The sequence below is a fragment of the Geotrypetes seraphini genome, chromosome 8, assembly GCF_902459505.1.
Source record: "Geotrypetes seraphini chromosome 8, aGeoSer1.1, whole genome shotgun sequence".
In the NCBI taxonomy this organism is placed as follows: domain Eukaryota; kingdom Metazoa; phylum Chordata; class Amphibia; order Gymnophiona; family Dermophiidae; genus Geotrypetes; species Geotrypetes seraphini.
In genome coordinates, this window is record NC_047091.1 from 30,256,357 (window position 1) to 30,269,430 (window position 13,074).

Here is a 13,074-nt window from a genome sequence, read left to right on the forward strand (position 1 = left end):
CTAAATCCTGTTCGTTGATATATTCAATTTCTTAAAATACGCCGTTTGATAAGGGTAGTCTCTAGCCAAACTAGAGACATGTTGGGTTCTTCTTTGTTTGTCATTTGATAATGACAACATTTTGGTCTGCTGCATCCTAAAAAGGGAAGGAGAAGTGGCTTAGTGGTCAGATCAAGTGGGTGCGAAATGAGTGTTCAAATCCCACTTCCCTACTGGCGCAACACGTGACCTCGGAGAAGTCGTTTCAATTCCTGCTACCTTTGGTCCCCGCTGAGATCCTAAATTTCAATATCCCGGAGCATCCTTTGCAAAGGGAGACTGAAAATCTAAATTAATTAAAGGGAACTTGAGTGTAACCCCTATTGTGCAAGAGATAATTATCAGGGCAGTATCAGCTAGAAAGATTAAGGAAGTGAAAGGACAAAGTGGAATGTGTTGCCATTTTAAAAAAAAACCCAAACGACTTCTTTCTAAGAAAAGGAAGTCCTTTTTCTTTTTTAGCAAACTTTAACAACTCAAAGAGTCAAATGTAGAATTACAAGAAAAACTGCAGGGCTTTGGCTAGCCCCTTCCTGCCCACTCACTGCGCTTCACGATACTCCTCGCCACTTCGCATGCAGAGGGGGAAAGTGTGCCACATTATCACTGGCTTCCAGAGTCCCCACGGTGAAAAAAATTCAGTACAGATCAGCTTGAGATGGACATAGTGGAACTTGATGGCTAACTACATTTAATACTTAGGAATATTCAATGCTGTCGCTTATAAATCAATAATATGAGAATTCCGATACATAAGCAACTTAAGATACTGAGGGTTTGGTTATGCACAGGTGTTGGCTGTGATCAGGTCTGCTTTCTCCCACGATTAGACTACTGTAATGCGTTGTAGCTGGGGATTACAGCTGCCAGTTGTAAAGCTTTGCAAGTTGTTCGAAACACAGCCACTCGGTTGCTCTTTGGAGGGAGCAGATTCGATCATGTCTCACCTTTTCTGAAACGACTTCATTGGTTACCAGTGAAATATCGGATTGTTTACAAAGTTCTTTTGTTGATTTTTAAAAGTGCTACGCTTTCATATCCCCCTCGTATCTGACTCAGGTGCTGGAAGTGGATCAACCAGGTCGAGCCCTGAGGTCAGAGGGGACACAGCGGGTAGTTAGTGAAGGGCTGACAATCTCAGTGGCAGGGGTGCTACTATGAAATAATCTGACAGGGTCACTTAGGATACGCTCTGACATTCAGAGATTTTAAAAGGTGTTAAAAATTACCTCAAAAGGTTCTTCAACAAAACCTTCGCCTTCCAGGTGGCCAAATAGAACCCATGGCTAGCCCAAATTACACTCGAGGCCCCAATGCATGAGATATATTTGCATGCACTGCTTTCATTGTATGCCAGTAGATCTCATGCATATTCATTGGGGAAATCCTGAAAACCCGACTGGATTGCAGCCCTTGAAGAGGGACTTTGACACCCCTGGTCTAGATACTTCTGCTTTGCCAGTCGGGTTTTCAGGATTTCCCCAATGAATATGCATGAGATGTATTTGCATGCACTGCTTTCATTGTATGCTAATAGATCTCATGCATATTCATTGAGGAAATCCTGAAAACCCAACTGGATTGCAGCCCTTGAGGAGGGACTTTGACACCCCTTGTCTAGATACTTCTGCTTTGCTTACACCATGGGTGTCAAAGTCCCTTCTCGAGGGCCAGAATCCAGTTGGGTTTTCAGGATTTCCCCAATGAATATGCATGAGATCTACTGGCATACAATGAAAGCAGTGCATGCAAATACATCTCATGCATATTCATTGGGGAAATCCTGAAAATCCAACTGGATTCCAGCCCTCAAGGAGGTACTTAGACACCCTATGCTTACACCCTATGCTGTCCATTAAAATGTTTTATCGCACATTATAATGTAACATGCTATGCCATACTTGGTATTGTAATTTGAATATTTTTTATTGTTGTAATTGTCTGTGGCATATGTTTGACTGACTCTTGCTGTACACTGCCTTGAGGGAACTCTTTCAAAAAGGCGGTAAAGAAATCGTAATCAATAAATTCTCTTTTACAATTGCTATAGATCAAAATATTCTCCGGGATCTGGAAAAGAAGAAGATCGTCGTCTTCACACCTTCCCGGCGAGTCGGGGGAAAGCGGGTTGTGTGCTACGATGATCGGTTCATTGTGAGGCTAGCCTACGAGTCTGAAGGCATCATCGTCTCCAATGACACCTATCGTGACCTGCAGAATGAGCGGCCTGAGTGGAAGAAGTTCATTGAAGACTGGCTTCTGATGTATTCCTTTGTGAATGACAAGTAGGGACTTTTTCTTCCAATTTAGTTGGCTTTAATTTTACCCTTCTGTCTGTACAAATTCCTTTTATCTTTTAAGGGTTGGAAGTTGACATCTCAAACGGGGTAACAGTTCCCAGCTTTGTGGTCCAGCTTGGAAATGACAATATTTTTTGTTTCCTAGCCAAAACGATACAAAGAAAATCAACAACCATTGTATTATTTCTATTGTTCAGCATGTTTAAAAACAAGATAATATGTATAAATAAAGCAAAAACATAAAGAAAAAATAATATATTTTTTTATTGGACAAACCTAATGTAGTTTACGATTAGCTTTCAAAGGTACCCCCTTATTCCTGAAGAAAGTTAATCATAAACTACATTAACACTCCCCCTACTTTTTTTAAAAACCTTAGCGCGGTTTTTAGCGCAGACCATGGTGGTAACCACTCCGATGCGCATAGGAAGTCTTTTACTGCCATTGCTGGCACTAAAAACTGTGCTACGGTTTTGTAAAAGAACATAAGAATAGCCTTACTGGGTCAGGCCAATAGTCCATCAAGCCCAGTAGCCCATTCTCATGGTGGCCAATCCAGGTCCCTAGTACCTGGCCAAAACCCAAGGTGTAGCAATAATCCATGCTACCAATACAGGGCAAGCAGTGGTTTCCCCTGTGTCTTTCTCAATAACAGACTATGGACTTTTCCTCCAGGAATTTGTCGGGGGGGGGGGAGGGGGATGTTAGTCCACTAAAAAAGTATATATTTTTTTCTTTGTGTTTTTATTTCCACAAATTATCTGGAAGAGTGGAGTAACACAGCCACCACACCTTTTCACTAAAAACAAGACGAAATCACAAGAAAATGAACCAGAATGAAATTGAAAGGTTTCCCGAAGCACTTTTCTTCCAGCATTCTCACTGCCTATACTCATATCTGTATAGAGTACCATTGTGCTCTCTAAAGGTCATAGACCTTGCACACCTCTGAATCATTTTCGATGTAGGCCTAATGAAAGGTGTGGTAGCCTTTGGAAATTCCTCATTACTGCAATTAATGCTTAACCTGTGAAATCTGAGAAGCGACACAAGGAAAAAACACTGAGTCTTGGAGACCAGGAAAATAATGAGCTCATATTAGAGAATGACACGGGGACAATTTCCATCTCGGCGAGTTCTTTTCCTGCCCCAACCCCATTCCCGCAAGCTCCGTCCTCATCTGCACAAGCCTCAGACATTTTAAAATCCTAAGTAGCAACATTCTAGAGCTCAGATTGTGATGTCATAATGCCTCATTTAACCAATGCCTAAGCTCCGTCCTCATCTGCACAAGCCTCAAACGCTTTAAAATCCTAAGTAGCAACATTCTAGAGCTCAGATTGTGATGTCATAATGCCTCATTCCACCAATGCCTAAGCTCCGTCCTCATCTGCACAAGCTTCAAACACTTTAAAATCATAAGTAGCGACATTCTAGAGCTCAGGTTGTGATGTCATAATGCCTCATTCCACCAATGCCTAAGCTCCATCCTCATCCGCACAAGCCTCGAACACTTTAAAATCATAAGTGTTCGAGGCTTATGCGGTTAAGGCAGAGCTTGCAGGACTGGGGCAGAGATGGCGACAAAACTTATGGGGACGGGGGAAAATGTGTCCCCATGTCATTGTCTAGTTCATATCACTTCTGGGCAAGGCCTGTTGTTTTTATCATTGTGTAAAAAATTGGTTAAGCACAAAACTGGATTTTGTGTTAGTCCAGAACAAGAGCAGTTCATGAAATACAGGAATACCTACTAAACAAGAAGTTGTCCACCAGGAAACTGAAAAAAAGCATCATAAAACAGTACTTGGACGTCCTAATCGCTGGGCTGTCCAAGTGCTGACTTTAGAAACTGTCTTTCTTGGCGCCTTGTGAGGCGTCCCAGCCATGGAGCGTCCAAGACTTCAGTGTGTTTGGAGGTGTGCTGTGGGTGGGCTTAGGACCTGCTTAAACTTGAGGCGATAATCAACACTTTCCCAAGTCGTCCTGGACAGAACTTAGATGACCGAAGCTAGACCTCTTTTAGAAGTGTCTAAGTGCCATAAAGGTACCCAAACTGACCAGATGACTACTGTATGAATGAAGGTATAACCCCCGCACACACTTCCCCAGTGCTCACCGATCCCCTCCCACCCCACAAAGATGCTAATGAAACAGTCCATACCTTCACGTATGCCAGCTACAGATATTATGTCCAGCCCTAGTAGAACAGCAAGCGGGTGTCTGGAGTAGTCTGTTGGTCAGTGAAGGGGACCCAGGCCCATATACTACTCTAACTATTACACGTGTGGTGGAAGGTGGAAGCCCACCAAAACCCTACTGTAACATCGTATGGGTGATATCTGCTGTCATGAGCAGTGGCGTAGGAAGGGGGCGGTCCACCCGGGACGCCATGTTGGTGGGGGCTCCGGCACCCTTCCTCTCCGCCCTCATCTCTTCCCACTCCTCGCCATGAATGTGCCCCCCCTTCTCTTCCCCCTACCTCTAGTTGTTCACCACCACAAGCAACAACTTCAGCGTGCTCCTCGCGATAGCATCGTCTCTCCCGCTGACGTCACTTCCGGGTGCCGTGCATAGGAACCGATGTCAAAGGGAGAGCCGACGGGGTCGCGAGGAGCACTTTGAGGTTCTTCTTGCTCTCAGCGATGAACAACTAGAGATACGGGTACACAAGTGGCAGGGGAGATCGGGAGGTGGGGCGGGGCGGTGATGAGGGCCGGTGAGGGGTGCCTCTCGCCTTCACTATGCCACAGGTCATAAGGGCTGTTGGTGTGGTATACAGTTGGGTCCAGTAGGTATTTGGTGGGTTTTGGAGAGCTCTCCATACACAATAAGGATCTTGGTTAGATGTGGCCCTGGGCCTTTTTATGTGGATAGCGTAGCTGGTTTTAAGAAAGATTTGGACAAATTCCTGGAGGAAAATTCCATAGTCTGTTATTGAGAAAGACATGGGGGGAGCCACTGCTTGCTCTGGATCAATAGCATGGAATGTTGCTACTCTTTGTTACTCTCTGGGATTCTGGAATCTTGCTATTCTTTGAGATTCCTTATGGAATGTTGCTACTCTTTTGGTTCTAGAGTCGTGTTACTCTCTGGGAATCCAGAATCTTATTATTCTTTGATATTCTGGAACATTGCTACTCCTTGGGTTTTGGCCAGGTACTAGGGACCTAGATTGGCCACCGTGAGAACGGGCTACTTGGCTTGAAGGACCATTGATCTGACCCAGTAAGGCTAGGTTCTTATGCTCTTACGTGAGCCAAGTATAGGACAATCAAGCCATTGTGACATCACTGATGAGGTTGGCTCTGAGGCACTGAGGACTGAGGCATTATGACATCACAATCTGAGCTTTGGAATGTTGCTCTCATTGGGGTTCCAGAATCTTTCTATTCTTTGAGATTCTGGAATGTTGCTACTCCTTGGGTTTTGGCCAGGTACTAGGGACCTGGATTGGCCACCGTGAGAACAGGCTACTGGGCTTGATGGACCATTGGTCTGACCCAGTAAGGCTAGTCTTATGTTTTTATGGGAAGCTCAGTGCAGTGCCCTCCAAAGTGCCCCACTGCTTTGCTGGGATGTCAGTGTGGTCAGTCTACTACCAATGCTGGTCCCTCCTGCTTCCCAATGGTTTGGTGCGTTTTTCTTTTCTTTTTTTTAATGGTTCAAAAAGATAAACGCACATCTGAAAAATGGTCAATTAAAAAAAAAACAACAACAGGTTACACCAGGGGTAGGCAATTCCAGTCCTTGACATCACTGATGAGTCCTTGAGAGGTTTTCAGGATAACCACAATAAATATGCATGAGATAGATTTGCATCTCAAGCAGGCAGTGCATGCAAATCATACATATTCATTGTGGAGATCCTCAAAACCTGGCATGCCTGTGGCTCTCGAGGCCCGAAATTGCCTACCACCGGGTTAGATGTTTTGCAGTTTTGAAAAGGCGCCTTCCGCAAATGTCCAAACTTGGATTTGGATGTCATATCGATAGTGGTCCTCTATGCTATCCAAGCTGAGATAAATGGTCAAACTCGACACCTTGGTGCAAACTCCAGGGTGCTTTTAACAGGGACTTGTACTAAAACTATACTAGTAATTTTGCTTTAATTATTGCTCACAGAAATTCATGTCTATTTTCGATGCACTGTGTTTTGGGGGGAACAGGACTATGCAAACCCCTGTCTTTCTATCCCCAGAACCATCTTCATAGTCTGTGAATAAGAGTGCATAAGCTGTGGAGAAATGTTACACAAAATCAGTAAGCCCATTTCTGCAAGTAAAACGCTATTTTAGCCTTGCTTGGGCCTTTTCACTATTGCCCTTCCTGTGTCTAATGTGAGAAAATATTTCAGGGTTTCCTTCTCCCATTAGCCATTTTTGGGTCTTGCATTGCTATTAAAGAATGCTGATGATTTATCCCAAAAGCCATCAATGTTTTTTACCCTCTTCCAGCCCAGTCAAGAGGTACAGCAGAGTCAGGAAACCAAGTGCCCTGAAATAATAACTAAAGCACACATTTTTCTGTCTTTTAGATTTATGCCTCCTGATGACCCTTTGGGTCGCCATGGGCCCAGCCTGGATAATTTTCTAAGAAAAAAAGCTGTCATACCAGAGCACAAAAAACTACAGTGTCCGTATGGTGAGTAGCTGTTGGCTTCTTCTTTTCTTAATGGTTAAAGCTGAGAACCAGGGAAGACAAGGTTCAAATTCCACTGATAACTCTGTGTTCTTGGGCAAGTCACTTAAGCCTCTCTTGCCTCTGGTACAAGCTTGGATTATAAGCCCTCTGGGGGCAGGAAAATACCTACTGCATCTGAATGTAACGTGTCATAAGCTAAATCCAACATCCATTACTCTTAACTTCAAATCACGTAGCACTCAGTGACATAGTAAGGGGGGGAGGGGGGAGCAGACCACCCTGGGCTGCGGCACCTCTCTGCCACACATGCGCCCTCCCTTCTGTCCGCCCCGTACCTCTTTAAATCTTCGCCAGTGGGAGCAACGTCGCCGGCCTGCTGCTCGTGCTGGCCTGGCTTCCCTCTGAAATCACTTCTGGGTCGCAGAAGAGCCAGGAAGTGACATCAGAGGGAAAGCCACTGCTGGCGTGAACAGCAGGTCAGAGAAGCTGTGCGTGCGGGCGAAGATTTAACAAGTTACAGAGGGAAGGGAGGACACAAGTGTGGCATGGGGGTAGGAAAAGGGCAGGTGGCGGAGAGGAGGGTGGGTGTGGGGTTCTACCTCCCCGGGCACCTCCTACCCTCACTACGTCACTGATAATACCAGAAGGCTTTTCTATAAAAATATTGTGAGACGCTGCCCAGGAAAGGAATCTGAGTGACGGACCTATCCTTGTTCCTTGAGTTTGGAGGAGGGCATAAGAAAGAACAACTGCAAAATTGTGTGTGTGTGGGGGGGGGGGGGTAATACAAGGAAACTGAGTACGGACCCAGAAAGTGAACTTTGTCACACTGGCTACTGTCAATACACTCAGGGATCTAATTAGATTGTCCTTCTCATTGGACAGATTACAATAAATCGACACACATTGAACATGTAGCTCGTTACAGATGTCCTATGTTTTTTGTTTTTTTGTCACATGCAGGTAAAAAATGTACGTATGGAATTAAATGCAAGTTTTATCACCCGGAGAGGATCAATCAGCCGCAGCGCTCTGTAGCAGATGAACTTCGAGCCAACGCAAGACTTTCACCAACAAAAGGCACAAGTTCACACGGTGCTCACAAGGACGACAAAAAGTCGAGAAAGTCATCCCAAGCTGAACTCGCATCAGCTATGCCCATAGACCTAGACAAAGTCTCCATGCCAAAGGCTTCCATGGAGAGTAGAAGCTCTGGGTCAAAACCAAAAATAGCTGACATTTCCGGTGCAGTCCAAGGTGGCAAAGTTTCAGCCAGTCTTCCTTCCCATAATGGAAGCTATGGACCTCTCGATTGGTATCAGCAATCCACTTCATCCCACATGGACTCGCTTTCCTACGTCTCCCAAGACCACCTAGACTCTGGCATTGGATCGCTTGAAAGCCAAATGTCCGAGATGTGGTCTACCAAAGCAATCAGCCACTGTGAGCACTGCCTGGCTGAACCGATGGGGCCTTGCAGCTACTGCAGACGTGGTACACCTAGGCATACGTACCAGCCACCTCATTTTCTAGACTGCGACAACCGTCTGCATCACGGGCCTGGCTCCCATCAGTCTGTTTCTTCAAACTGTTCCAGTTCTAAATTTGGACCTTATAGCGAAGATCTCTCCCATGCCAGGTCATCTCGGAGAGCAGTGCGTCAGCCATTGGCTGGACATTACAGCCTCCCCGACGATTACACCTCTGCCTCAACTCCTTCTCCCGAATACTGGTTCAAGCCAAAGCACAGTTCTCTTCAAAACAGACCGAACAGAGAACCACAGCATCAACTGCAGAGAGCATCAGAGTCGGCATACGGTGGTCCTGGCCAGTGGGCTCCACATGACCGATATGCAGAGGAACGAGCAAGCGTCCACACAAAGCTATGTGGAATATTCCAGCCTCATTTGGTGGACACGGTGATGAGCCTCTTCCCACAGCTAATGGACCCCCAAAAACTAGCTGCTGAAATACTAACCTACAAATCTCACAATCAAGGAATGTAAGAAAGCGTATTGGATTCTTCAGAAATCACTAAGTCTACCCGTTGACATCGCATTCGAGCTATTCCATAAGTTCTGATGATAGCAGAGAGTGGTGCTACGGAAAGTCATCTACACATAGCCGGCAATACTGTTGGGGGAATAATGAGGGTGTCTTCCCTTGGTCGGTGATTTCCAAATCATGTCTTCCGGCACAGGTCTCTACTTTGTGGTAATCGGAATATGCAAATTAGCCTGGCTGCTTGGCTCAGTGTTTGCCAACCTAAAACTCAGGACTGTTCATTGTAGACGTCCAGAAAACCAGAGCTATACTTCATCACTGGATTTGACAATCCCAATTCTGGCTTTAGTAATCCACATATCTACCTTGCTTTTTGTGTACAAATATGGACATTGACCATTTTTTAAATTACCGGTATGTCTATTATCGTCTCATTGTAGTCAGTAGTGCCCAAAATGAATAATCTGACGAATCCCAATTGCTTCTGTAGCCATAATTTAAAAAATCACACTCCAAAATTCATGTTTTGGGTGGCAAAGAAGTGTTGACGGTGTGGCCAGAAGCAGTTGACTTGTTGATGCATATTGCATCTCTTTGAGAGTGATATTGTGTTTGATAACGTCAGTCAATCATGGTTCAATGTGGAATGAATAATGCACAGATTTATTATTTTTTTTTTCTGTAAACAAAATAGGATTTCTTTACTGGAATTCAGTTTGTTTTTCTGTGCTACAAATGATCACAGAGTGACCATCTGTACTAGCTATGTTGGCACTGTGTGCTATGGACCTACGTGGTCTCCGAAACACTGTATCCCCATCCATTATACATTACAGAAATTGTAATGGTTCAAGTTAGTAAGCACACTGCTTCTTTAATAATATTTTGTGACGTGATAAGAAATATGCAAAGTATCATTTTAACTGCAAGAAAAATGGTTGGAATGCATGAGAACTGTTTTTACCGGCGACCTGTCAAAAGCGTGCACGCCATTTGTGTGCAGGAGAAATGCGCACCGCCTTATTTCCTGTTTGCGCTCTGAGAGGGATTTGGGGGGAACCCTCCAATACATTCCCACTCACGTTTGGGGGGGAATCCCCCCCCCCACTACACATACCTCTCCCGGTCTCCTCCAAAATTTCAATTTTCCGCTCTTGGGGGGGATGCTGACGTGCACCATTGCCGCAAAACCCCCCCCCCCCAAATATACTTACAATTTTGCCCCAAATGGAAGGAAATAGGGCGGCGTGCATTTGTCCAGCACGCAAATGTTGAGGCGGGATTGTCGGCGCCCCAATGTCCTGTACGCTATTGACAGCGTACCGCTTTTACCTTAAGTTTTTTTTTAAAGATCTTTTAGAATATATCAGTTTCTTATCTGCTTGCCTTGTACCCCACTTCCTTATGAAAAAAAAAAAGAAATTGAAGCATTGTATTTTCATCTTGAAATAAACCTGAAACTGCCTAGTGGTAACTGTCTCACAGGAAAGAAATGTCATCTAGCTGTACTAATTTAGGGGTCCTTTTATTAAGGTGGGCTAACCAATTTAGCACGGGCGAAATGCTAAAGCACCCATAGTATATAATGGATGCCTTAGCATTTAGCACACTCTAAATCAGTTAGGGCACCTTAATAAAAAGGACCCCTTAGTAAATAAAGTAAATAATATTTCCCAAAGAACTGGGAGAGAAAACTGGAGACTTTGTTCACTGGACTTGGCAAAGACTGTCTGTAGTTTAATAGTCTGGAAAATTTCAGAGGTGTGTATATGGTCAAGTTGATCATTGTTTTTATGCCGCAGAGAAAGATATGCAGGGCGACCTGGGGGAAGGCAGACATATTGGTTTTGTTGCGTGCCAGTTTCTCCTGGGCATGATTTTTTTTTTATGCATGCCTGCGATCCTTCCCTCGTTAATTGCAGAATCTTCCGCTTCTAATGAGTGCCGTGCAGAATTTGACATGCTGTGTCTGCAGATGGTCAGAGTCTTGAACTGCTCCTTTGCACGTGTACGTTAGCAATTGTAAGGAGACTGGAGTAACTTGCATAGCAAAAAATAAATATTTTAATTGGAATTGCAGCCATTTCTGTCTTTTCTTCTAGGTTCACGTAGACGTCTGTGGCTGGCGTCATGACTATTGCGGTCGTCTTGCTGTGTCTAAGTAAGCAGTGCCGACGTTTCAGCCATCATGCTGTGGCTTTCTTCAGGGTGTGCTGTGAGGCTTGCGGTTTGTCTTTATATATATATATAGTGGGTTCTCAAAGCTGATTGGCTGGGGCTTGAGGTGAGTAGTTTGTAACTTAAACAGTTTCTCACCAAAATCTCCTTCCTTCCTGAGGAAACTACCTACCTCAAACCTCAGACAATCAAGTTTAAGAACCTACTATATAGATATATATAAAGACAAACTTCAGATCTCACAGCACATCCTGAGGAAAGCCACAGCAAGATGGCTGAAACATTGGTACCACTTACTCAGATGCAAGACCCAGACAACTTCAACAATCATTTCTAGTGCTGCCCGATTTGCCGATTCGAATCGATTCACCGATTTCACATCGGTGAATCAATTCACTTTCTAAAAAAAAAAAAAATCGGACTCATTAATTCAGTGAATCCTGACACCTCCAGGTCTCCTAAAGCAGCAGCAGTGGTAGCAGCGGTTGCTGGTGGAAAAAGGCTCGGAACAGGCTGCTCCTGGCCTGCCCCACTGGGGCTTTCCCTCTGCCACATCACTTATGATGTTGCTGATGATGCGGCAGAGGGAAACCCTGGCAGAGCAGGCCAGAAGCAGCCAGTTCTGAGCACTGCTTTTTCCTGCCGGCCACTTCTGCTGCTTTTGGAGGACTGTATGTCAGATCACATGGAGGAGGGGGGTCAGTCAGGAGGTGCTGCTACTCAGGGGGAAGGGAGGGAGGGATGGAAAGCTGCTACTTAGGCAGAAGGAAGGGAGAGATGGAAAGCTGCTACTCAGGGGAATGGGAGGGATGGAAAGCTGCTGCACAGGGGGATGGGAGGGAGGGAGGGGGGGATGGAAAGCTGCTGCACAGGGGGATGGGAGGGATGGAAAGCTGCTGTGCATAGGGGGGGAGAGAAATAATTATTGGACATGGGAGTAGGGAGAAATGCAACAAAGAGGTAGAAATGGGTGAGAGAGAGAAATCCTGTATATGGTGGAGGGGAGGGGGACATGCATGGAGAAGAAAGAGGGAGAAATGTTGGACATAGGGTGGAGGGCAGGGAGAGATGGTGCATGAGAAGAGAAAGAAATGCTGCAGAAAGGTTTGACCCAGGGCACAAGGCATGGAAAGAGAGAGAGATGGTAGACAGTGGGAAAGATATGTTGGATATGGTAGTGGAAGGGAAGGTACAGAGATGGAAGATGGATGGTGAGCACGGAGAAAGAAGAAAATGTCAAATGGGCAGGAGACCCTGGCGAGCGAGTTAAAAGAAGACAAACAGAAACCAGAGCCTGGGACCAACATGATTTGAATAATTTGACCAGAAAAATAATTTTGTTTTCTGTTTTGTGATTACAATAAGTCGGATATAAAATATGTATCCTGCCAGAGCTGGTGTTAGACAAGCGTGAGGAAAAGTCTTTTTTTGTTTATTTTGTATACACCACTGCGCCAGTGTGGAGTTGGAGAGGGCAAAGGGCAGTGGGGTGGGTGAAAAGGCTACAATATAAACCCTGTGGAGTGACGATGTTCCTAAATGGACTTTATTTGAAAGTATCAAAGTTCCAAAAGTACACTAAAATCATCCACATAAAATAATTCCAATCACATAAAAGTAAATCATCCACATAAGAGCCTTAAAGGACCTAGTTCGCTAGGGATACAGGACCCAACATGGTCCGTGTTTCGACAAAAAGTCTTCTTCAGGGGTCCTATAAATAATGAGGGGTACATTAAGAATGCATGTAAGTTATGAATAGTAGTGGTGATAAAATGTGAAACTGTGAATGATATCTGACATGCAAAGAGTATGAAAGATATGTAATAAAAGACACAGTGATGTAAATGGCACTAATAAAAATGAGTTGGTGAAAAAGGTGATAAATGTCATTATAATCATGTCATTT

General features: G+C 44.6%; 1 protein-coding gene across 2 annotated transcripts in view; it reads left to right on the top strand.

The window, feature by feature from the left end:
- The window catches only part of ZC3H12A (zinc finger CCCH-type containing 12A), a 50,062-nt gene extending 39,604 nt beyond the window's left edge, over positions 1–10,458 (top strand). For both annotated transcript variants that reach the window (XM_033955868.1, XM_033955869.1), the window contains exons 4-6: positions 2,090–2,324; positions 6,877–6,983; positions 7,947–10,458. In XM_033955868.1, coding sequence (XP_033811759.1) covers positions 2,090–2,324; positions 6,877–6,983; positions 7,947–8,989 — 1,385 coding nt within the window. In that variant the 3' untranslated portion in view covers positions 8,990–10,458. The remainder of the gene's footprint in view (positions 1–2,089; positions 2,325–6,876; positions 6,984–7,946) is intronic.
- The last annotated feature ends 2,616 nt before the right edge of the window (positions 10,459–13,074 follow it).